The sequence below is a fragment of the Sus scrofa genome, chromosome 15 (assembly GCF_000003025.6).
Source record: "Sus scrofa isolate TJ Tabasco breed Duroc chromosome 15, Sscrofa11.1, whole genome shotgun sequence".
Taxonomy (NCBI): Eukaryota; Metazoa; Chordata; class Mammalia; order Artiodactyla; family Suidae; genus Sus; species Sus scrofa.
In genome coordinates, this window is record NC_010457.5 from 9,653,544 (window position 1) to 9,679,901 (window position 26,358).

The window sequence follows — 26,358 nt, forward strand, 5'->3', positions numbered from 1 at the left end:
ATTTAGAAGGAATGAGTCTGGCAGAGAAAAGATAGTTAAGTGGACTAAGGTCTGGCACCTATACTGAATTCTAGTTAATGTCACCTTGGTTTTTCACAATTGCTGATATATAGGACAATTCGCCAGGGATTGAATGGAACCACACACTAATTTCATGTTGGATCCTGAGTGATCTTGACACTATAATGTTTTTCTGTTTCTTAGGGTTAGATTTTATCTAGAGGTGCTACATGAGGCAATTTAGCAACAAACCTCAGAGTTTTCTAATCTACTTGTAAAAATGACCAAACTATATACTGTGGAAGATGTACCATTACATGTATTAAACATTGAATGTTGTTATAAGGTAAGCTCCTTTTCAATTTGAAAAAAATGCATGTTGAAAGAGATATTTTCTGATTTCAAAAGGGGTCAATGGAAATAATAAACTTAAAAGCCACTAGGGAACAATTTAATGCCTGGAAATAGTTAACTAAGACCTGTAATACTCCTATGAGTAGTCTCAGAATGTTCAAGTTATTGGTTACATCTGACTCATTTGTATAGCAACTTAGTTGTTGCTTTCTTCTTAACATAAAAAGAAACAAAAAATTTTAATTGAAAGATATACATATACATACTTACATATGCTGCATCTAAGTGTTGTTTATATAAACTATACTAGATATTTTAAGTACTGAATGAATATTAGGGAACTATAAACTATGGAGTCTATTGAACTACTTACTCCCTTGAAATCAATTTACCCTACAGTAATGGCATATCGCAGGTTCTTATTAAGGGACTTCTTAGAACTACGAGGTGCTAAAGAGTATGCTGTGGCATAATACACATTTAGCAACTTATACTCCTGTGCATTGCTTCACATCGTGCTAAAACCATTTATACATCCCATTGTGAATAGGTTCTAAAATATAGGGGTCCATCTGCTGATTTTAAAAAAGACTTTTATATATGCATATCACATCCATTTTCTTCTATTTTTCTCTCTGAACAGAGACTATTTTTTCATTTTAATCAATATTTTGCAGTTTGAAATTAACACACTACCTGCCTAGCCATAGGACCCCAAGTGTGGCTAATTGGGTCAATTCACATAAATGCTAAACATATTCATTGCATTTTAGCAGCATGTAGGTATACATAAGGTGAAAGAAACTTCATGGCATCCAATGGAATCTTCATTAATTTTTCTTCCTGAACTATTTTTTCTTGTTTCCAATATACAAAAAAATTTCTACCATCTTTCCAATGGTCTTCTGCTAACATTTCATTGGTCAAAATTATGCCACTCTTTTCTACATGCAAGAGAAAGTGGAAAGAGTTTATGGAAAGGTGGGCAAGGGGGCTGTGTTGGCCATGACTTGCTTAGGCCGGTTACGATACATCCTTTTGTGTTAATGCATTGTCTTCCTGAAGAAGGGTAGACTGCTAACTTTAAGGAAAAAGTATCTAATGTGAACATTAGTGTCAAGGGGTAAGGACAGTGAATTGGCCAAGAGCTAATCACTTTCATGAGGTCTTTCATGTGTAGAAAGAAATGTAGCCATTTTCTCATAATTAAAATGCAGAATTAGTTCCTTGATCTACACCTTTAGATTTAAGTCTAAAACCCTCTTTCCATAACAACTAAGTGGTTTGAAATAGAGTTGGGGAGATTTTTCTTCATGACATTATTTTCAGAGGACTTGGCTATACTTTTAAGAAATGTCTTTTTCAGCTCTTAGTTAACTCCAAAGTTCAAAACAAATAAAGACAACCTTATTCTTTATTAATTGAGACATATAAAGAGAGAAGAATATTATCCAAGTGGATCACTAATAGCACCTATCACATCAAAAATGGTGACAGTGTGTTTTCCAACTTCACAGTGTTCTTTAAACACTTCAGCTTTAAAATGTAAATACTTTGCCAAAGTGTAAAAGATGAGCTTGCCTCCCAAAATAGAAGTGTTAGATAAATATGAAATGACATTTGTACTTCATTTTTTAAATGAACAGTCTTCTTATTCAGTGCTTTGCTTAAAGAGCAGGCAATTACAGAAGGTACTCCAGGTAATTAAGGCAGATTTTATCTACTTAGTGGTTAATCAGAAAATAAAATATCGCCAATGAGAGAAATTTTCAAGGAAATCCATTTAGAATATTTGGCCTTATCTGTGAATCATTGTAATTATATCTTTTCTTTACCAGAGACCTGTTGAAGTAAAATTGAAATTATTATTTTTAAATTCAAAAAGTTAGGCTTCATATTAGTTAAAGTTTAGCATAGCCTTGATATTTCTCTAGCTTCTAATATTAGTACATTTTGCACATAAATGAACTGTAGTAATAACCAAGAAACCACACAGCCACTTAAATTCTTGAAAGGTGAAAATTTTATATGATGAGATTCCCCTAAAGGCTATGAATAAGTTAGGAATAAGAATACCAAGTGGATAGTATTTTGTATTGCTGGTTCATTTTTCATCAAGTCAACTTGCATATTCTGGTTTCATAGTTCTGTATAACTCATATAAATAATTTACACACTAGAATCAAAATGTGGAAATAATTGCTAGAGATTATTTGGAGTATTTTTGTTTCCAATATTGAATACATCTGTAAAATAAAGTCTTGAAAATATATGAAAACATTAGGTTCTCATTATTTTCCTATGTATAATTATTTTCACCTCTATACCGAAAGATTTTGCATAGTTTACAATTGTGGATCAGCATGATAGAGGGGAGAGTCTGGACTTAAGATGGAAAGGCTTTGTTCTTGAACAAAGATCTGAGCCTGTTTTTCACCTATAAATGATAGTGATAATAACTCAATTACAAGTTTGTTATGAAGATTAGATGTAACACAGGTAAATGTATATCTCTGTAGCAACTTAAAATTGTATTTTCACTACTATTTACAGAGGAGAAAACCAAGCCATAGATTTATGTGTGTAAAAGTTACATTAAGTAATATCTTGATTTAAGGCCTTTGCAGATAAGGATTTTAATCTTACCTTGTTTCTGACCAAATTAATTTTTTGGATCAGTGATTAATGAAATCAGGCCTTAATTTCTCCTAACATAATACAAAACAGATAAATTGTTTATGTTTGCATATCTTCTCATTATCCATATAGGTGGGGAATACATCTAGTACTTTGCTTGGTATAGTACTAACAGTACTATGCAAATAAAATAGTAATTTTATTTGTGACAGTAATTCACACAAAAAATTGTGCATGTGAGATGAAACTCTTCTTGTGATATGCAACTAAGACCATGCCTGACTACTAGAGAGATGAGAAAAAATTAAGCAAAACCAAAAGAGCCAAAACCAACCACCATTCTTATAACCATATCATAAAGCAAAATCTTTTCTGAAAATAGATGTGTTAGATAAATATGAACCTTTGTGTATAATACTGATAGTTCATTTGATAAATGACTTATTTTTAAAACACCTCTTCTTGAACATATTATAAGTGCTTGAACAGACTTAAACTTTGTTCTTTTTATTATGCCAGTTAAATTTAAATTTATGTCTGCTTAATCAGATCAACCTGTCACACTCCTTCTCAAAGACCATCATTTGTTCCTTATTGCTTCTAGAGTGACAACTAAATTTCTGCTATTACATTTAAGATGCATGATAATCTCCCCTCACCCCATCATTCACTCTTCTATTTGGAACCATAATTGTCCATGATCCATATGCTCCTGTCATATGGTTTCCTCCTTTTCTCCAGGGTGTTTGAAACCTAAAGTCTGACCTGTTTGTGCTCATTCTGTTCCTGAAGCATTGGAGCGTAGAATACCCTTTCTTCAGAGACCATTCCTTCAAAACTCATATAAATATCAAATATTTTTCACAAAGCCTTTTCTAGTCCTTTGCAATTTTTATAATCCTTTGTTTCTCTTAAGGTGCAAGACATTTTGGATCCATGGATTGCATTCTTCCTTAGGTTTAATAGTGTGTGTCTTATGCATGAATTTTCAAACACCTTGAGGACAGGCCATATTTCATAACTTTTTCTATACTCCACAGGATCTAGCAAAGGATACTGTAGAGACTCAATAAATGATTGCAGAAAGGGCTAAAATATTAATGCAATATTGATTGCATAACTAATGCTTATATTTTCCTGGCAAAATTGTTTTCCTTTAAAATAATGTAAATTCCACATGTTGCCTATTGTGCTCACCTTTGCCCTCCCAGTATCTAACCAAGTTTTTGGAACGTAGAAAGTGCTCCCTATTTTCTGACTATAATAATACATGTAAGTCCAATAACCCTTAAACAAAATACACTATTAGGACTATTTCTCTAAAAGTTGGTATTGCAATAATGCTAATAAAATTTATTATTGAGATTCTGTTTATCTGTGACTAAACATTTTTTATAAGGGTAAGAGGAGTTCTGATTTAAAAGATTATTAAAGAAAATGATGGCTGAGGTGCAAACTAAATCTAAGTATCAGTGAACGTTTTTTGACATACACTTCACTGCACCTCAATTAGGAGTTTTTACTCAAGTCCATGGCTTACATTAGCCATTGAAATTATTCCAATTCCTCATGTACCTTTTATAAGGCAAAACTCATCACAATCTGGGCAAAATACTGAAACCAACTGATAGTGTGTATAGACTAAATGTAGATGGGAAGATTTGTTTAGGACCTATTGCTGAGGCAGAAATAGGTATTTTATTGTGAATTTCAACCAATGACTCATAGCTAATATAAGGGGACCATTTTTACCTGTTAAACATCAAGTTGTATTAACAAATATGCTTAATGCACAATTTGAAAGTGAGCATGGATAAGTTTTATTCTATGCAAGTTATTTTTCACCAGTGGTTTCATATATATGTACATATTTCAGACTCTACATAGAGAGTCTTAAATTTAATTAAAATTTTAAGATACTCTGGGTGTCAGAATTGGAAAGAAAGCTGTAGTAAATCCTTTGGTGAATTACTTTTGATTTATGAATAATTACTAATTTGCATATCCTGTACAATTTGATTTTTGTGTGAAGGAACATATTTTATACACATATATTCTTTAGACAGGATGAGAGAAAATAAATTAATATCTGAGTACTTAATTTTCAAACTAGTTTGCAAAAGGTCATTTCTTGCAGGAAGAGATAGTGTTCCTGTAAAGTACAGCTTTCTATCTGTGTGCTAATTGAGCTTATCTCTTGCCTGAAACAGAATTATCTGTTCTTAGGCTTAAGGAAAGCTGCTATATTCAGTACAGTGGTATTTACAAAAGATCTAAGTTGGTAGACACTTTATCTTACTCTGTGGTCTCTTGTCTTTGTTAGGCAGAAAGGAATTACATGGTATTATTCTTAATTTGTTGAAAAGGTGTGATATTTTACTAATGAAATGAAAATGATTGCTAGAATATGTTTACATACTAATAAGTGGCAGAGACACAGAGGGAGAAAACACCCTCTGAGTTTTGTTCGTATAATTTCTCTTTGGCGCTCTGTACTGAAATAGCTTGCCCTTTTGTTATATTCATGTAAATAATCCTAAATATTGCATTTACATTCCCTTTTAAAATTACTGCCAAAGTAAGACATGCCAAGCTTACGAATCAAATAAAGGGTAGTCTACTGAAAACAACATGAGAAGAAAGCCTATTTAATTTGCAGCCTTCTTCTGGGCCTGACATTTCTTTCCCCCACCCCAAATTCATAGAAGATGGTATCTGAGATAATGGAGGAATTATCACAATAATCACCAGAGAATACATATTCTAAACAGTAGAGATCTAAAATAGAAAGGGCTATCCATATTGAAACCAGATACTTGTTATTACCCAACAAGAAAACTGGTTTTGATAACCAAGCTAACAAGAGAACAATACTCCTGAAATGTAGAAAATTCAGGAGTACCTAATCAGATTGGGTTAAAGAGGAAGAGAAGACATGGAAAAATATTTCATAAAGGCAAAAAAGAATAAACAATGGAGTGAAAAGATATTGCCTTTTTTTTTTTATTTTGTCTTTTTGCCTTTTTCTTTTTTTCTAGGACTGCACCTGTGGCATATGGAGGTTCCCAGGCTAGGGGTCTAATAGGAGCTATAGCCACCGGCCTACACCAGAGACACAGCAACGCAGGATCCAAGCCGCATCTGTGACCTCCACCACAGCTCACGGCAACGCCGGATCGTTAACCCACTGAGCAAGGGCAGGGATCGAACCCGCAACCTCATGGTTCTAGTCGGATTCGTTAACCACTGAGCCATGACGGGACCCCCCCCTTTTTTTTTGTGGTAGGATTTTTTTCTTTTTGTCTTTCTTTTTTGAGGCCCGCACCCACAGCATATGCAGATTCCCAGGCTAGAGGTCTAATGGGAGCTGTGGCTGCCGGCTTACGCTGCAGCCACAGCAACATGGGATGCAAGCTGCATCTGCAACCTACACCACAGCTCACGGGAATGCCGGATCCTTTACCCACTAAGCGAAGCCTGGGATCAAACCCTCAACGTCATGGTTCCTAGTCAGATTCATTTCCGCTGCGCCACGACGGGAACTCTGCCTTATTTATTTTATTTTTTTTTATAGGGGAGTGTAATGCATTTACATGGTTATGATTACTCATGCATTTTTTGGACTTAGTTTAATGTATTAGTGCTGCTCCCACAGCATATGGAGGTTCCCAGGCTAGGGGTCCAATCAGAGCTACAGCTGCTGGCTTATGCCACAGCAATGCAGGATCCAAGCCGCATCTGCGACCTATACCATAGCTCATGGCAACACCAGATCCATGCCTTTATCAATAAGAATGTTTAAACAGGGGTCAAACCCACAACCTCATGGTTCCCAGTCGGGTTTGTTTCTGCTGTGCCATGACGGAAACTCCTTAAATAAATTTTATTGGAGTATGGTTGACTTAGGAATTTTGTTAGTTTCAGGTGTATGGCAAAGTAAATGAGTTATACGAATACATATATCATTCCTTTTCAGATTCTTTTCTCATATAGGCTATTAAACAGTATTGAGTATAGGACCTGTGCTATATAGTAGGTCCTTAGGTCCTTGTTAGCTATCTTGGTGACAGTGAGATTTTTAACTTTGTTACATAAAGTTAATATTTTAGACTTTACCTTGTCTACACCATGTACAATGCAGAGTTGACAGATAAAATATAGAACACCCTGTTAAATTTTAATTTTATTTATTTGTTTATTTGTTTGTTTGTTTGTTTATTTTTGCCTTTTAGGGCTGTACCTGCAGCATACAGAATTTCCTAGGCTAGGGGTCCAATCAAAGCTGTAGCTGCTTGCCTAAACCATAGCCACAGCAACGTGGGATCCAAGCCGCATCTGCAACCTACACCACAGCTAGCAACAATGCCAGATCCTTAACCCACTGAGTGAGGTCAGGGATCGAACCCATGACCTCATGGTTCCTAGTCAGATTCGTTTCTGCTGTGCCACCACTGGAATTCCCACAAATTTCAGTTTTAAATGAAAAAGTATTTATTATTTATCTGAAGTTCAAATTTAATAAGGAGTCTTGTATTTTTATTTACTAAGTCTAGCAACTGTATCCAGAGACACGTTTTATTTTAAGAGGTTAACTCTCCTGAAAAGGTTCTCTTTCTGACATTTTCTGTATCTTATAACACCACAGTCAAGGGAAAAATGCCACTGGTGGATCCATTTCTAAGGACCCTAAGTGACTCTGTTTCTAAGGATAAACATCTCTTTTTGGGATATGTTATGTGAAGTGGTTGATTAATAGAATTAAATTTTCACCTTTGGAAAATGACACACATTAGCTCTAGCTGAGGTGTTTTGGACACACGAAGTACCTTATTAGTTATGTAAGGGATCCTACTTTCACCTTTTTATTTCCTTAGCATTCAGATCACCGGTGGTAAGATTAACAGACAACTAATAGTGTAGACACTGAGTGAAGACTGGCAGGATACATTCTGTCTTCTGGACTCACACGCCCAATGATCCAGAGGAGGGTAATGTGGTCCAGTGGCTTTAGCCCTGTCCTGGATAACTGTTCAATAACAGTTTACTCTTAACCTATGCATAGTGCTATATTTATATATTTAAACCATACTCATATAATTTGTGGAATTGAAGGTACAAGTTAAATCAGTAATCAAAGTTAAATTGGGTATTGCAACATCCCCACTTATAGTCCCAGTGCATATGGACAAGCTGTAACAAACACAGATATTTCTACTAGGTGCCTTTATCAGTAAGAATGTGTAAACAGTAAGATCTACTATGATTTATTAACATATAAATATATAGCATAAGACAGAATGGTTTTTACTTAATGTGTACCTTGATTTTTTATGTAATAATTAGATGCTTGGAGAGAAAAAAAAAATACTTGGTTAACATTTTTTTCTTTAGTACCTAACTCATTCCTGGCAGTTTACAGGTGCTCAATAAATTATTTAATGCATGAATAGATACATTGCCTACCTTCATAAGTTCACAGTTAGTGGAAGACAGATATAGAATGGTATAAAAATAGCACAGTATAACTAGTGTTATGATAGAGATTATTACATGCTAATAATGGAGAAGTGAAGAGATACGTACAATTGCTTATGTGTGGAGCCAGTAAGGCATCCTGAGAAAGTTGACCTTTGAACTGAGTAGAGTTATCCAAGGAAAACGAGGCAGAAAGATAAAGAAGGTATAGAGAGAGAGTTTATGAGCACAGGGCTAGCTGTGAGAAGCCCTGTAAATGTTGTGAACTCCACTAAAGTGAATACTTCTGAGATATAAATTTTAATGCAGAGAGGACCAGAAAAAAAAAATCAAAACTTGGAGGGCCTCATTTTATGTCAGAATAAAGAGCGTGGACTTTATCTGTAAACCACTGGGAGCCATTGGCAGATTTTAAGCAGAGCCTGGAAAGGTCAGATGTGCAGTTTAGGTGGAGCATGTGCCCAATTATGTGGAGAATGGATCTGAAAGGGGTAAAATTGCAGGCAATAGAACCAGTTATGTCACTGGGAGAGTAATGTGAGGTGAAATGATGAGAGTGGGAAGGTTACTGGTAAAAGTGGTAGTAGGGAGGGTGGGGTGGGAGGGCTCATATTAAAGAATTATTATAGATGCAAAATTTAGAAGAGCTTGGTGATTGGTTAGCTGTGTGAATAGGAGTGCAGAAAGGTCCAGCATCAGGTTGGAGATACAAGTGTGAAAATGTGGGGAAAAGGACAAGTTGGAACAAAAAATTAAGGTTCATCAACTCATTGGTAAAATCCTTAAGATCACCTTGAAGAGCATGAACAAGAACAGAAGGTAGCAAGAAAATGGAAGCCTAGAGACTTTCAAAATTAAAAGTCCAGGTGAAGGAAGATGAGGAGAAGGAGGTAGAGGTAATGATTCAAGGGGATAGAGGGGAAGCAGAATAGTGTGAATTATGAAAAGCAAGAGAAAACTGAGACAAGAATCTTAGTGCGAAATACTGCTCTGAGGTTTAGCAAGATGTATCTCAGTCCAAATATTTTTTAGAATATCTTTATAATATGTAACTCATTATAAATTCATTTAATTTTCTCACCCCTGTTTGGAGAACAGGCTTTAAATTAGAAAGGCACTTACCACAAACTAGTCATGACATTTGATAAAGATTTTTTTTTTTGCCCCGTTTAATATACAGTTTAGGAAAATTTCATAACAAGCCGATTAGAATTTAAATGATACCTGTTTTAAAACATCTTTTCATACTGCATATATTTATGGGATAGATTATTCAAGTTCCTAGGTCTATCAGGAAATTAACTTACAGTTTAAAATGAACTAAATATATACCATGTCTGCATCTGAATTCCTCAAGAGAGAAATTATATTCTATCAAGCATAAAATGCATATTTAAATATTATCTTTTTACAAATACTTACAGGTTAAACTCTAAGAGACTTTTCAGAGGCATTATGCGATCTTCATTAAATACAGTATAATGTACTGCATCCTGTAAAAGAACATACTTCTTTGTGATTTCTGACTAATAATTGCCTTGCAGAGACTTTACCTTAAAGGACTAATAACTGAGAAGAGGAACTCTTTGGAATATAATCTGGGGAAAGATTAGGAAAGCAAGGTGTGACAAAGAGTCAGAAAAATCAACAGGCCCAGTGCCACAACTGTCATAGGGTTGGAAGTAGTGAGGCTAAGAGAGAAGATTCTGCTTGATTTATTTTTTTAGACACATAAACCCTTTGGCCATTTGTGGCCTCAGAAATTTCTTGCAGGACATCTTTTTCTTTAAATCTACGTTTACTGTCATGCTGTAAACTTAGGGTTTATGAACCTCTGTTTTGAATCTATCCATCCTTAGTCTCATCTCTGCATCATTTGCTATCCCTTCATCACCCCCACAATCCTGATGGTAATCCCTAGATTCTTATCTATGTACAGCAATTTAGTGCTGTTTGTTAAAACACTCTTCATACTGTGTACAGTTGCCAACTAAGGATAGCGCAAGACATCTGTACATGTGTGTGTATACACATGCACACACATGTGCATTTCCTCTCGTATATGTACGATATATGGATATATGTGTATATTGAATGTTTGTACAAGTGTATATAGCAAACTGTATGACAAACCATGAGATTTTGATTACTTACATTTTCCATATTTTTGTGATTTGACATTCCATTTAACAAAAGGAAGTTGAGAGAGAAGTTATTTAAATTGTCCTGTGTCACAGGACTTACACTCAGGTTCATTTGACTCCTGCCCCTGCTCTGGCCCACTCAGATAGGGCTGATCTTTCAGGACCACCTGGGACCCTACTTGACAGTGGCCAAGCCTGGCCTTCCGTGCAAGGAGTCCCAGCTGGGGGCTGATCCTTGTCGTTTTAGGATGGACTTAGCCCTCCACGGTTTGCAATAACTGATTCGCACCACTAAATGCCTATTGCTTTTCTGGAGTTTGAATTCTCTCCTCAGTGATGGTACGTAGAATATTTGATAGGCTTTTCTGAAAGAGAACTTCCATGTGCGAACAAAGCTGAAGCAATTTTTTTAAAATTTGATCCATCTTCCCTGTATTTGGTAGAATGAGATTTATTCTACATGTAAGAACATGTATCATACACTAGCACATGGGCAGAAATTCAGGCATTCTTGATGTACTAAAAGAATTTCAGTACTGATATGCTCACTTATTTTCTTCTTGAAAAATAGAGGCTATTACCCATGCACAATATAAAAGCCTAAACTTTATACTTTCAAAATGTAATCTGAACACCTGTAAGATTATTTCAGATGGTTAAAAAGCTTATATAAAGAGTTGAGCATCAGCATTTGATAACTTTTTGAACTAAGCAGCATCACACTGTGGTAAACAACAGGGATCTGAAGCCTAACTGGCCTAAGCCTGAGTCCTAGTTCTACTACTGACTAGCTGCTCTGCCTTGGGCAAGTTACTTAACTTTTCTGGGTCAGTTTTCCTCCTTTATAAAGTGGGTATATTACTACTACCAACTCAGAGGGTCATAACAAAGATTAAATATGTTGAGAGTTCCAACAATACCATTTATAAAAATCTGTCAGAAAAAAATAAAAATAGGTGATAACCTGTCATTGGTAACCATAGATTCAAATTGAATTGATTCTTGTTTCCCCCAGCTTTACCTCCCAAGGTAGGTTTGTTTGTTTCTCTTTTGTGTTTCATCCATAGTTCTCTTTCTTCCTCTCCTCTGGTACCTATTAAAGTCGATGGCCTGATTTGTTTACATCCTGGTATCTGACTCTGGATTACAAGATTTTGAAAGCATAAATTATGCTGTGATCACATTTTTATCACTAGGACATATAGTATTTCTGATACGATATGGATCCATAATGAAGATTTATAAAGGATTGAATAATATTTTCATTTCTAATCTAATATGGAAATTATTACTATTGGCTTATTCTTTAAATATTCCACAAACTTGTTTTCCCCATCCTGAGACTTCCTGATTATTCTTATTTATTCTTATACTCTCATTTCTCAGGCCTCATTGAGCACATACTTTTTTTTTTTGTCTTTTTGCCTATACTAGGGCTGCTCCCACGGCATATGGAGGTTCCCAGGCTAAGGGTCTAATCAGAGCTGTAGCCACCGGCCTATGCCACAGCCACAGCAACGCGGGATCCAAGCCACTTCTGTGAACTACACTACAACTCACGGCAACGCCGGATCCTTAACTCACTGAGTGAGGCCAGGGATCAAACCTACAACCTCTTAGTTCCTAGTTGGACTTGTTAACCACTGAGCCACAATGGGAACTGAGCACATACTTTTAAATAAGACTTTAAACTCATCTTAATTGTATTAAAATATAACTTTTCCATTGTTTTTATGTCTATTATTTTACTTTAATTCCAAACCCAATGAATTTAGGCAGTGTTGGAAGTGAGGACATTGAAAGAATGAAAGGATATATATATATTTAAGATCTCAGTTAAAGGGAAAGTCATGTTTCCCTCTTTGGGGTGAGTGCTCTCCAATCAATCCCCCTTTCTTCCTTTCTCTCTTGGAATTCTGCAGGAAGTAACCATTTGAAAACTAAACCAGAACTTTACACAGGGAAAGACAATAGCTGATGACCCCAAAATTGGAGTTTTAAAAATGATATACATTAGGTTTGAGCAGGAAAGGTGTCATTGTTTTACCTGTGGTAACTGTAGTGTCTAGGAATCTCAGCAGCTGAAGTCAAACCCAGAAGAAACAAGAGAATAGGAGGAATCAATCCCCCACCTACCATACAAAATCTAGATGATACATTTCAGAGCATGTTTTTCATGAATCTCATCATGCAAAGGTGGATGGAATTTCAGTTGCAGAGTGAACACTGTGTTTGAAGCATTCAAAGTAGGTGATTGCTTTTACAAAGTTGGACTGAATCATTTTGACACCCTTAATTTAATTTCAAAATAGATTGTTTACAAACTCAACTCTTTTGCTATTTCCATGTCTTAATGCTTGATTGACAACAAAGTGATCATTTAAAGACAACAACTGAAATGTGAATAAATACCCATAAAAAGACAATTTCCACTAGGTTTCCATAGAAATGGAGAAAACCATGACCCTCAGGCTCAACCATCTTTTCTGTTGGATCTTTTAGTGAACTTATGTGTTCTCAAACACACTTGAACACACTCGGAAGAGGCTATTCACTAAACAGCACCTTTTATTTTCAAAAATGAAAGAACAGTTTTAGTGCTGTAGTTAAACCAAACTCTAATCTGGAAAAAAATACATAGTAGTCAGTTTTCCCAGACCAAGTCTTTATTTAACACAAGTGGATCTAGTTATGAATTTTATTTGTTGATGTTCTTTATTTCTGGCTTCTTCTTGGAGAGCAATGTGATAAAACCAAGCCTAACATTGCTCTGTCCAAAATGTAGGAAACAAATACCAAATATTTTTATTTTATACAAATAAGCCAAAATTCAAGTAAGTTTAATCAAATTTTGAGTGCTTGTTGCTTCTTAATTCTAACAAGATAGCTAATTATAACATGTGCTTGTTGAAAACTTGCCAATTTTGAACTCTGGTATGAATAAATGCACATTAGAACAAATGAAATCTGCTTATAACATGTACTACATTTTTTTAACATTGGGTGTAGAAAAAAAAATCACAATTTGAGTATTTGTTTATTCACAAACCTGAGTGTATATTAGTTGAAATTTGAAATTCTGGGTAAATAAAGAGGTTTTGCCTTATTAGTAAATTATGGTTCTAATGTATATTTTTATCTGTAGATATTTTCATAGCATGGTGTTTAGAAAATTGGGAAAAGAGCTAAAACATACAAGAGATATTAGATTTATGTACCTGTAGAAAATAAGTGTTACTCTCTGATAGTTCATGTTAAAAAAAAATGTCTCTCTTTCAAATGCCTTCAGTAGTATAGTTGACCTCTAATAGTTGGCTCTCTGCTCAAGGCTATATATTCCATCATCTAGGGGCAATTTCTATTTTGCAAAAATAAATTATCTGACTGTTAATTTAAATGTGATGGCATTTTGAATTTAAATCACATTAAGTAATTTAATGTTTGGTGGAATGTGTGAATTAACTTGGAATTAGACATAGATGTTATTGAAAAATATTGCAGTTTATTTAGGGGTGGGGCTGTTTACTATACTATCACATTGCAATCCATATAGAATATTTACTTTGCTATATTTTATACTATAGGGTCTATCTAGATTATATATCTACTATATAGGCACTATACTATGCTATTTGTTACATTTGCTATCTAGATTACAAAAACTATGCTTAAAATCTAATTATTTATCACACCATTTATTAATAGTAATTCGTATTTATGATATATGATGCTGAAGCTACAAAGGAATAGATTCCTTAAGGAGCTTCTAGATATATGAGAAAATAAATAAGATTTTTAAAAGGGTAACAGCAATAGAGCACCAGCTCAGCCAGGTATTTGAAGATTTCTCAGTTAAAGCAATAGTATGATCCTGGAGATATTGCTTTTACAGGGGAGGAAACTGAGGAAGAGAGAGGTTAAAACAATTCAGTACGATTATATAATTATTAAGTGCCAAACCTGAATTTCAATGTTGAGTTTTCTGACCTCAAGTCTAGTGGCGATAGTACCAAAATTTATCTGTACCACTGATCAATGAAACTGAAAATTATTGTGGTCTCCACTTGTTAGGAAAGACTTCATTGACTAAATTCGACATGAGCTTTGAAAAATAGCTAAGCCTTAATAAGTTGGGAGGCAGGTTGTGTTGGGCAAGAAATTCAACATAAGCAAAGACAAGGAAATGTCTACCTATGACCTGATGGCCATGACATTTTGATTGTTATGGAGTTTTCCTATGAAGAAAGAGTGTAGTAGAGAAAGTGTGGGTTTCAATATTTAACAGAAGGCCTGTAGTACCCACTAACTCTATAATGAATCTGATGCCTGCATGTCATGTGGCAGATAAGCACACAGTAGAGGGAAGCAAAGTACAGGGTTTGACTGCATGTGGTAAAATAAAGGATATTTAGCATATCTCATGCAGGTGGGGACACTGGTAGAAGAGAAAACGTGGTTACCGGCCACAGTGTACGCAGTGTGTGTATCTCTGAGGTGACTTTCCATCTAAAGTATTACTCAAAGCAGTAGATAATGAAGTTATTTAAATATGCGAGTAATATGGTTCTGTGAAGAGGCTTTTAGGCAAACATATTTTAGTTTCCTCATTAAACGAATTCAGTTGCTCTAGAATGTATGACCTACCACCAGCACCGTGAATTTCTGGGGCCTTCTGGGCACATGTAATAGACTAGAGATTGCTGAAGACAAATTCCTTGCAGAGAAAGATCTGTGAAATCCTGCAGGGACCAAGGAAATGATATTCCTAAACACTCTCCCTACAGAGAACTTTATCAGTGACTGTCTCTTAGTGCTTCAGAAAAAGAAAAAAAAAACAACTTTGAACTTGTAAAGGATAACTACTCTTGCCTTATATCTTTAATCCCCACAGAAAATTATAGAATATTGATGGTTATCTTATATTAGCGATAGAGGCTCTAGTCTTAATGATAGATATTTTGTGCTCATAACTTCTTTACATGAATATACAGGGAAATGTGTACTTGCAATTGGAGAACTTTTAAAACTCATTTGTATGCATTTGCTGAATGTATGTTCTGTTCAAAACTTGTGCTGAAATTTGTTGATACAAAGTGAATAAAACATGGTTGCTTCCTATGAATATTCCCCAATGAATGAATATTTTGTTCAGGTTCTTTATTATTTTTAGAAAATAGTGGAATTCTAACTCTTTACAAGAATATGTACAAGTTGCCTCTAAGTCATTCCTATATCAAATTAATTTCATGATACTCCAGGCTAGAGCTTTGAGCAGATTCCATGTTCTAGGTAAATATGAGGAGACTGCATGTTGAGCTTGTCTATTCTTACCTGACTTGGGAGTGGAAGCAAAATGATGCCTTATATTACCTTAGGTTTTTAATGTTTAGGTGTGAATGAAGTATGTGCTCGTAAGCAGTTATAAGAACCCTCTGAAATTTTATTCTGTTCCACATTTTATCTTTATTTTTTTTTCTGTTTGTAACATGACACTTCCAGTGACGTCACATGAACATGCTCCAAAGCTGCGTAAAGAGATGTATATTTTAGGTAAGTTCTTTATTCCCAGAAATGTTGCATGTCATTTTCACAGCCTGATAATTCTCATTTTGGCCTTTACAAATGCACTTGAAGAGTGCCATTATAAATATTAAAAGAAAAAATATTACAGAGACCCTCTAAAGACTCCTCTTCGGGGATTTCTAAGCCCCTTTGATCAGCATTCGTGTGATGAAGTCCAACAAAAATTCCTGCTACTGAATATTCTCTTGTTCTGCTTTAAAGAATAAGAAGCTATTTAAAAACTAGTTTTGTACAGTTTTCCAGAACTCTTTCTCATCTTTCTTTGATTTGGAACTGTGCTCTTCTGTGATTTTAATGCACACTCGAATGCCCCATAAAGCATAAGATGGATGAATTAAAGCAGTAGTGTGAAAGTAGATTCCACTTAAAGGCACTTCTCTTATGCTGCTTTTCCTCAAAGCACCCTTAGTAAGTAATGTTAAGATTCAAGTGTTCCAAATTCATGGGTGTTTCTACTGGCATACAGATATTCTGTCTAAATAGGTAAGTCTAGCTTTCCCTTTGAGGATGCTGTTGGTGTGAATAGTTATTTTCCTTAATAAAACATGATTTATCATTATTTTTAAAATGTATCTAGGTATAAAAGTAAATTTGCCTCATTTGCAACATATTGTGGTTCAGCTCTTCCACAAAATTAAATTGTTTATGCTATTTTAATTCATCAAGTGAGTGAATATATATCTTCCTATTAAGAAAATGGTTTGTCAGATGTCATAAAATATTTTTTAACAGTAAAGGTCACATTTTATTGCAAAAATCTGTCAGTGCTTTATGTCCAAGCTGTGAAATGTTATTGCTTCAGGGTGATTATGTGGGAGGGGGCTGTGGTTAAGAATGCCTTTCTGTGGCCAGCTATGATTTACAACAGCGAATGGAGAATTAAACCCTTAATTGAAGCCTACAGAGCAAGTACCTAGAGGCTAGATTCAGCCTGAAATTTGATTCAGACAATTTTCTTAGTCAAGCCCCTATGGGCTTCCCAGTTGATTCTCATGAGTTTTGATTGTGATTGAAAAGACAAGCTGTTTTCTGCTTTGCCCTGAACTTCCCTAAGGTAAATCCCCAGTTTTAGTAAGCTTCTTGATTAACCTGAAGGGAGGCATTATGGGAGAGAATGTGCACACAGGATTTTAACTATTTCCTCAAGCCCCAAGTGAAATACCTCAACATTTCATATATTCTCTGATGGAAACCCTCATTTAGTAAACTGGTAAATCTACCAGTCCTGAAGTTCAGGTGGAACTATAACTGTGGCTGCGGGTACCTGCCCCTGTGCCTCTCTGACAGAGGGGGTGCGAGTCATGTGTTGCAGGGACCTTACATTTGTTTCGGCACATCAGGTATCACCAGTGGGTTTCTGACTTAGATGTAACATAAATGTCAGTCCAGAGGTCACATGACCTTGAATAAATCTTTCCATCCCTTTCTATCCATAAGCAATACCCTAGTTTGCTCCATTTTATTTTCTAATTATTGTTTCTTTGGTATGACTTGCAGGTTATTAAATTATTTACTCTATTAAAAAGATAGGTTGAATTCTGATTTTGTCTTACATACTCCTTGTTTCCTGATTACTATGCTTAAAATATCCTATGAGTTTTGCCTGTATTTATTAAAGCCTAACTTATTACCTATGCTTAATACTTATGATTATCAACCACCCTTTTGTTTTCTTGTCCTCTATAGTAGAACTGAATATTTTCAAATAAAGCAGCAAATTCACGATAAGTATTGAATGCCTAAGATATGCAAGGCAATGTGCTGGATGTTAAGGAAGAAAGAAGGATAAATATAATCCCTAATTAAGTTGACAGAATAGTGGGAGAGCTAGGTTATTTAATTAAAGTTGTAATGCCAGGTAGGTTAAAATTTCTGCAGAATTGTCACAGAACTCAGGCCTAGCTGCTTGTTGCTCTAAAAAAAAAAAAAAATCAATAGTCAAGAGGCAAGTGTTGGTGGAAATGGAAAATGTAGTTTTTAATCAGAAAGTTGGCAGTCTGAGGAGATGGTGGACTTCAATGTCCCCCAAAACCAACTACAAAGATTCTGCTGGGCCATGAAAGCTTTGAAAGGGAAAAGAGGGAGCAATCTCAGTTAATCATTGAGATAAGGGCTCAGAGTCATCACTTTCTCCCACTCTGTGCAGGCTTGTCGACTTCCTGTGTTCTTTATTTAGATGCTATCTTGTTCAGACAGATTTTTCCATGAGATTACTAAAAGGGAAACTAGGGAATGGATTTGGTCATCTATTCATTACTTATTCTTCATTTCTACTTCTTTGATCTATGGAAAGAACCAACAACACTAGGCAAGGTATCGTATGATTTAAAGCTTTAAAAGGTATGCTAGGGTAGAGATGAATTAAGCACGGGGACCCCTGATTTAAAAGTCAGTTACACTGTAGCTTTGCTAAATTGACAAAACTAAAAGGGTTTCCCACAGAGGGCAGTGTCCTGTAAAGAGCTACTTACAGAATGGGCACTGACATGACAAGAATTGTGATTTAGGAAAATGAATCTGGAAGTGGTGTGTATGGGTCATGGGAGGAAAGGTAAATGATTAAGATCATTTTAGTGATCTGGGAAAAGTGATAATGTTATCGCAAACTACTGAAATGGTTATGTGATAAGAGAGAATTAACAGTATGTGACAACCTACTGAATATAGGTAGTTCAGGAGCAGGGAAAAGGGCACTAAGATAATCTTGAGCCTTTGAACCTGGGTTAACTGGCGGAGGTGCATTAAACACATAAAAATAGGAACATGGGGTAGAGCTAGCTGAGGAAAAGAGGGTTTTGTAGATGGAACTATATTGAATGTGATATTCCAGGAGGGCATCTACACTGAAATGTAAGCCAGGCAGGAAATACTGAATAGATGGTATGACTAGAAATAAAATTGGAGAATCATCTAAATAGAAGAGAATACTCAGCTAAGGGATTTGTTCCTGATCCTTAAGTGAAAGGATATACAGGTAAGAGAGAGCAAATAATGGAACTTTGAGAATTGGCAACACCTTGGGCATGGGAAAAGAGGGAAATAGAGAGGAAGAAGCAAGAGGAAACACGATTATCAGAGGTAGAAGGAAAACCTGAAATGAGGATATGGGCAAGAGCCTGTTGGGAAAAGCAGGAGAATTAGATGATTTAAAAAAGGCTAATTAGACTTAGCCAAAAAGGTATACTGATTGTTTCTGGGAGAGATATTTCAATAATTGTATTTTTGAGGTATTTATGACTGAGAGGTGATAAACTAGAAGCAGAGAGGATAAGTTTTCCTGATTGAAATTTTGCTAGTAAGGGAGCAACCCAATAGCAAGAATGAAGAAAGAGTTTGTTCCACTGGTTTTTTGACAGAAGAGCTTCAGGCATGGATTTTTCCAGGAAAGATGAAGAGATAGAAGATGTAAAAGAGGAAAGACATAACTGATAAAACCTGGCTATAGGAAGCAAGAAAGATGGGAGTCAAGAAAGTAGAAAGTGAAGGGTTTTTCTTCCATGATTCTGACAGACATACAATTTTGCAAGACCAGCAAAAGGCCTTCCATCATTTCTTATCTTTCCCATATACGAGTAGTTCTGATTCTTGTCAGCCATATTTATAGAGATCTGATCTGGATATTCAGATAATACTTATACCATCATCATCCAAAATTGCTTTAAAATGTCCTCTCTATCTTTTAAATATACTAGTAAATAGCTGAGGCCTTGGCTCTCTTTAATGAACACACAAAGTAATTCATATAAAAACAGATTGATGTGATCAAAAATGAATATGAATAGGAAAGAGAAAGACACAATCTCAAATAAAGAAGTAGTTACTTTTCTTATAGGCAAGTAAATTTGGTGATAGAACATGAAGGAAAATTAGAAATTCTGTTGTTGGAGCATCTCTTTTTTACATAATAAACATGGACAATTAATGATGTAATTTAGTATTTTATTGAAGGACTCCCACTGCATGTAAGGTGGTATAAAATAAGATTTTTACATAAATTATTTTGTTAATTCATGCCTCACAATTGATCTCTACAATTTATGACTTTTTGTCACTAATATACTTAGATTTGCACTAGACACATTTTACCTAATCCTAACAAAGACAAGATTACACTTAATTTTCTAAGGACCCAGGCTGCTGCCTTTTAATATATAATATTTTACATATGGGAGTATCATCCTACTAATGCTTACTTTATACAAACCACGATAAAATATATTAGTCTAATGATAGTGACAGCAAATTAATTACAAGTGGTGCTGGGATTGTACATGCCTCTCATTTTTAGATGACTTCCTAGGGAAATAATGATATTTTATGACTGTGACTGAGGTTGTACTTATTAGTACTGCCAAATATTCTTTTATAGAATTTTCACAGACAAAATAACAGCAAGTAACTTTACCCAGGTTTTCTTCTTGAAAGATGAAGCTTAAGACAGAGAGATTTTGTTTTGTTTTTAAAGATTTATTTTGACTACAATTATTTTGACATACATGTCAGACTTGCACTCAGATCTCTTCAATACATATTGTTTTAATACCTACCTTCTAGATGAGACCTTCTGTAGGTCTGGAATGGAAAAATCAAGATAACAGACTAGTGGTCTCTGCCCTCACAGGATCATATAGTCCAGTGTGGTTGATTACAAAAGAGAATAAGAAGCACAATCGTTTAATTCCTGAAGGCTTGGGCGCATTTGTTAGGCTTCTGGATTGAGCATTTGGGTAGAGAAAATAAATTTTAAGGGAGCATAGCACATTAAATAATCTGAGTATAAGTTGAGGAATAGGCATATGTGAAACGGTGAGCCCACTGTGGACTTTACGCTAAGGGAAGTAAAGAATCACTGAAGAATTATAAGCAAAGTAGTGACATGAGTAAAATTGTACTTTGCAAAGATCTGATCAGTGGAGAGAATAAAGTAAATGAAGTGAATCTAGAGTCAGGAATATTTATTAGGCAACAACTGAATCAATGCAGGCAGTGCATGATGGTAGTCTGAAGTAGTGCTGCTCTGTGCAGTGAGAGAATAGATTGAAAGGATACTTATGAGATAGAGTCTACAGTTCCTGGTGCTTCCTGGGGGATGAGGAAGGGAGAGGAAAAAATCAAGGTTCTTAGGTGTTGGGTTTGGATGGTTGAGTAGACTGATGATTTTCTTTGAACTTGGAATCATAGGAAGAAGAGTTTTAGGGCAGAAGAAAATGAGACTCATTGTTGGTGTATTGGGTTTAGTGATTTCTGCACCATCCATGTGGATCTGCCTAGTGGGATATCTGTCCTGTGGGCCTGGGGTTACCTGGTGATCACAGCACAGTGCAAGTGATTGCCCTGAGAATGTATAGAGTGACATGAAGCTTCAAACAGGACCTATGTACTTTTTCTATAAGGAGCCAAATGGTAAATATTCTTAGGAATTGTGGGCCATACAGTTCAAAACTACTCAACTCTGTTCTTGTAGCAGTGAGGCAGCTAAAAGACAACATGTAAGTGAGTGGGCAAGGTTGTTATACCTTAAAGATTAATTATGCATACTGAAATTTGAATTATCGAATTATCCCATATCACTGAATCATCACATATCACTAGTCTTCCTTTGATTTTTAAAAATTTCTTCAACCATTTAAAACTATACAAGTTCATTCTTAGTTTATGGGTCATACCAAAACCAAAAACCAAAAACCAAAAAAAAAAAAAAAAAAAAAAGGCGTATATAGCCTATGAGCCAGAGTTTACAAACCCCTGGTCTAGATCATTTACCCTTTGGTTGAGAGAAACCAAAGAAGAAAAGGTGGAGATTGTGTCAGAAGGTAGGATAAAATTAAGAACATATATACCATATAAATTTGAGTGAGTTAGCTCTGACATTTCTGGTAGCTGGATGCAAAGAAGTTAAAAATTGCATCAATGATTGAGATTTACAGGTATTATAAAGGGGGGAGGTTCCATGAATATATACTCCACTTACTATTATAAAAGACATAGAGCTACTTAAAGGAAGTCATCCCTTCCTATCATCTGTTGCTGCCCCTGCCACCACTTTCAGTGGTTAGAAGCATGAATTTAGATGTCTAGAAACCTGAGTTCTATCCTTGGCCGGTTAACTTCTTCAGTCTCAGTTTACTTTTTTGTACAATAAAGATACCTTGGTAGAAAAGACAGAGAAGGAGTGAAGAGATGTATGCATATGCCAGAGTTTGAGTTCAAAGTGCTTGGGGTAAATTAGAGCAGATATCCCATATGAAAACATCAGCAGGATGTAAGGGATATATTTCAATGCTTCCAAGCACTATTTCTCTCCTTCCCCAAATATTTGCAATTTAATGTCCCCTATGAATTCTGGAAAAAAAAAAATCCTTGTCAGGAAATTGGTCTGTCTTCCTGGTTTCAGATAAGAAGATGTGAAGTACCCAATCAAAATCTGTTGGTTAAGGGATTGAATGATCCTTTTTAAACTGGGAGATCTGTACATGGGCTATGAAAGACCCTTGACTGCAATGGGTTCTCAATGACTGCAAGTTTCTGGTGGTGGTGCTGCTGCTGCTGGCCATTATAAAACTGAATTCAGGTGCTGGGTGGGTTTGTATGTTTGTGAACATCAAATGACATGAACAGAGTAAAATTTGAGAAGCAGTTTGGGAGTGGGAAGGATTTGTGTTAGAACCCAACTTTTCCATTTACTTGACAAAGCTTTGTAAGCTTAGGACAATTATTTAACCTCCTCTCTAAGCCTCAGTTTCATTTCATTACCTATAAAATGTAGATAAACTGCCTCTTTGTGGGTTATGGTGCGACTTAAATGAGAGGGCATAAGATATCAAGCATAGGGGCTGACATGTAGTAGGTGCTCAATAAATATTAGTTCTCTTTCCAGTCCCTCTTACAAGAAAATCAATTTTTGCCTTTATTTCTACTTGCTGTGGACTGTTTGCCTTAAAGAATAAACCTAAATGAAAGAAGACTTTTATTGATGTGTTTGCAAATGTGTTGTTGGGAATGTGGAATCTGTTACATTTGAAGTACATAAATTCCATTGTGATATGATCCTCCAGCAAAGCTGAGAAATCTATAATTTGTTTTATTTAAAACATTAAATTATGATGGCTCACTTAATAACTCCAAACTACTAAGCTAAACCACATTTGTGTTCAACAAACAGTCATAAAAATCCCTGTTAGACATTTAATTACTGCACAAATTGTTTTATAAAGCACTGTAAAACAAACATGTTGATTAGCAAAAAAGAACTAGAGACACAATTACAAAAACACTAATCTTTTAAAATGTATAAATTTAGCTGCAAGCAAGTATTCCATCATATACAACTCTTTACCTCTTAAAGGTTTGTCATTCTTTTATAAACCTAACCATTTTTAAAGATAAAATTTTATATACAGTTTCTTTTTACAAGTACAAATTGAAGAGATTTATTGTGTCTTTATGAAAAATACTTTGTTGTGTTTTTTTCTTAATGGAGACTGACATTAACATTTTAAAACATTAACTTACAGAATTTAATCTGAAAAGAGGGACCAAAATAAATGCCTGAGTAAATCATGAATTAACTGAGTGATCATTGGAGTAAGGAGATGACAACAGTTACTAAGATTCAGAAAGGAGGTGAGGAAGGTGAAATAGTTATTGAATTTCTTCAAAAAAAACAATTCTGAAGTCATCACTCAAACTGCCTCATACCTAATGCAGAGAACTGTCTTCCCATGAGTATTAATGTGATCTTTGTCAATTCTTTTTTTTTTTTTTTGAATTAAGATGTTCTAAATTCAATTCAGGAGGTCTGCATTAGGACTTGAATTCTAACAGAGGAGTATTAATAGTGGTAAAAATTCTCTTTAAGCCTCTTGGCCTAATCATCTTTGATACCACAGCATAATTTTGGCAAAATCATCTAGAATTATAAATAGTACTCATACAATAGATTAAACATATTCACACATATTGAACATACATACACAATCATAAACACACAACCCCCACTCCTCAGTTTTACAGAAGTGACACAATTCAGATAAAGACTCATGATTTAGACCTAATATCAAAAAGTGTGAGGTGTGGGGAAGAAACAGAAGGAAGGAGGAAGGGTGAGGAAAAAAAGAGAGAAGGGGAAGAGTGGGACCATTTTCTCATTATGATATTGATTCAACAAACATTTCTTCAGAAGCATCATGTTATTCATGCACTGCAGTTGCAAAGGTGAATTAAAATCTCATATATAAAAACTATAGTTTTAATGGGAGAGAAAGAAATATAAACATTTACAATAAATATAATCAGAGAAAAATATAACCACTAACAAACCACTGCCCCACTTTGGAAATTTAAAAGGATATTAGGTTTCCAGAATGAGGTGACATCATTTAATGCATTTCACTACTTTGGTGAGTCTAAACTTGTAATGGGTACAACCCTGTTGTATACTATGTAGTCACAGGGAGGAGTGGATACGGTCCTTGTTCTCCAGGGGCTTGAAAATATCATAATGTTGAGAAACTTTACTGATGCAAAAAAAGAGGACTAAATCAAGGAAAGTTGTGAAAAATTACATCACCATGACAAGGAAATGGGCAAAACAATGATGGCAAATATAGACTAGAGGAACTGATGATACATACACATATAGATTATCACTATCAATATAATCCTATGGGGGCTGAAGGAATCCTGGCTTATAAAAAGGATCCTCTTTAAAGTCGGTAGAGCCATCCCTTCCAAGTTCTCCTGGTCTTATTCCAAACTCATTAACTTCCCTACTTGTTACTCTGTTGGCAACAATATTGACCACTAATGGAACATTAAATCCTTCTTATTTGATTAAATTCACAAAATTCAGAAAAAAAATGAGATAAATGTAAAAGTGTATATAATATCTCCAAAATGGGTGGCAGTTTACACCCATGTTGAAGTGAATACCATCATAAAATAAAAACTTAGATTTTACTGGAGTTCATAAGGTTATACTTACATAGGTGTAAAATTCTCAAGATTCTCTTGCATTAATTACAGGGAAAGGATTAGAATTTTAAAAAGGACTGAATTAAAAAAAAAAAAATCTCATGAGAGGAACTATTGTCCTAAACACAGCTTTTCAAAACCAATTTCTGGGCTGCAAATAGTCAGAATGTTTCCATTTCCATGGATTTCATGTCTTTCCTCTTCTTTACAGGAGATAACATATTATGTTCAAAAATTATGAAAATAAACAGAAAAATGTACAGTTATTTCTAAATAGGCTCTCTCTCTCTCTGTCTGTATATTTGTTTTTAGCTTAAGTAAAATAATGCGTTATTAAACTAATCTGCACGAGGCCTAAGTTTTAAGTAGAACAACTTTTCAATCTTATATGCTTACAAAAGGTGCTGTGGTCTAAAGATTTTTACTCATGAAATGTTTCAGATATCCGTATCATGCAGGTGGGAAAAAGTGATGAATCAAAGATATCTTGTTTCTTCAGTTCCAGAATTGAGTATTTCAGCCTTGATAAAATAAATACAGGTAAATAAAGAGAAAAAAAATATTTAAATTTCAACAAGGCAGAACTAGTTTATAGTCTTTTGGTGGCCTTGAGAAATCACAGGCAGTAAATAGAGTGTGATTTCTACTTTGTTTTTTCATATCTGGATTGAAGCACATAGCTTTTTTTTTTTTTTTTTTTTTTTTTTTTTTTTTAGTTTTAGTTTACATTTCTTTTCTTTTTCCAAAGAACCTGCTGTCTCAAAGTGGAACTAAATACATAAAGTAGAAAAAGTACTGACTTTGGAAAATCTGGATTTTAAATAAATCTCAACCTGTGTAACACTGGTTATGTAGCTTTATTTGAAAAAAATATTTTCCATGTCCTAGACCCAGAAAATGTGAATTACATTTTTACATGGCAAAAAGGACCTTCAGATGTTTTTAAGCTAAGGACTTGAAGATAGGGAGATTATCTTGAATGATCTGGGTGAGGTCAGTATAACCACAATAGTCCTTAAAAATAGAAGTGGGAGGCAGAGGAAGAGACTCAGAGGTGAGGCCTGAAACAGAGTTTGGATGATTAAACAATGAGAGAAAAATTCTACTTTTGTGGCTTTGGATCTGGAAGGATCCATAAGTCAAGAAAAGTGGGCTGAAAAATGTAAGAACATGAAGAAGTCAATTTTTCCCC

At 34.9% G+C, this 26,358-nt stretch overlaps 1 protein-coding gene across 1 annotated transcript in view; it reads left to right on the forward strand.

The window, feature by feature from the left end:
* Nucleotides 1–26,358, forward strand: part of LRP1B (LDL receptor related protein 1B) — a 1,887,165-nt gene that overhangs the window by 40,739 nt on the left and 1,820,068 nt on the right. The window contains 1 exon segment of the mRNA XM_021076285.1: nucleotides 16,110–16,160. Within this exon segment, the coding sequence (XP_020931944.1) occupies nucleotides 16,110–16,160 (51 nt within the window).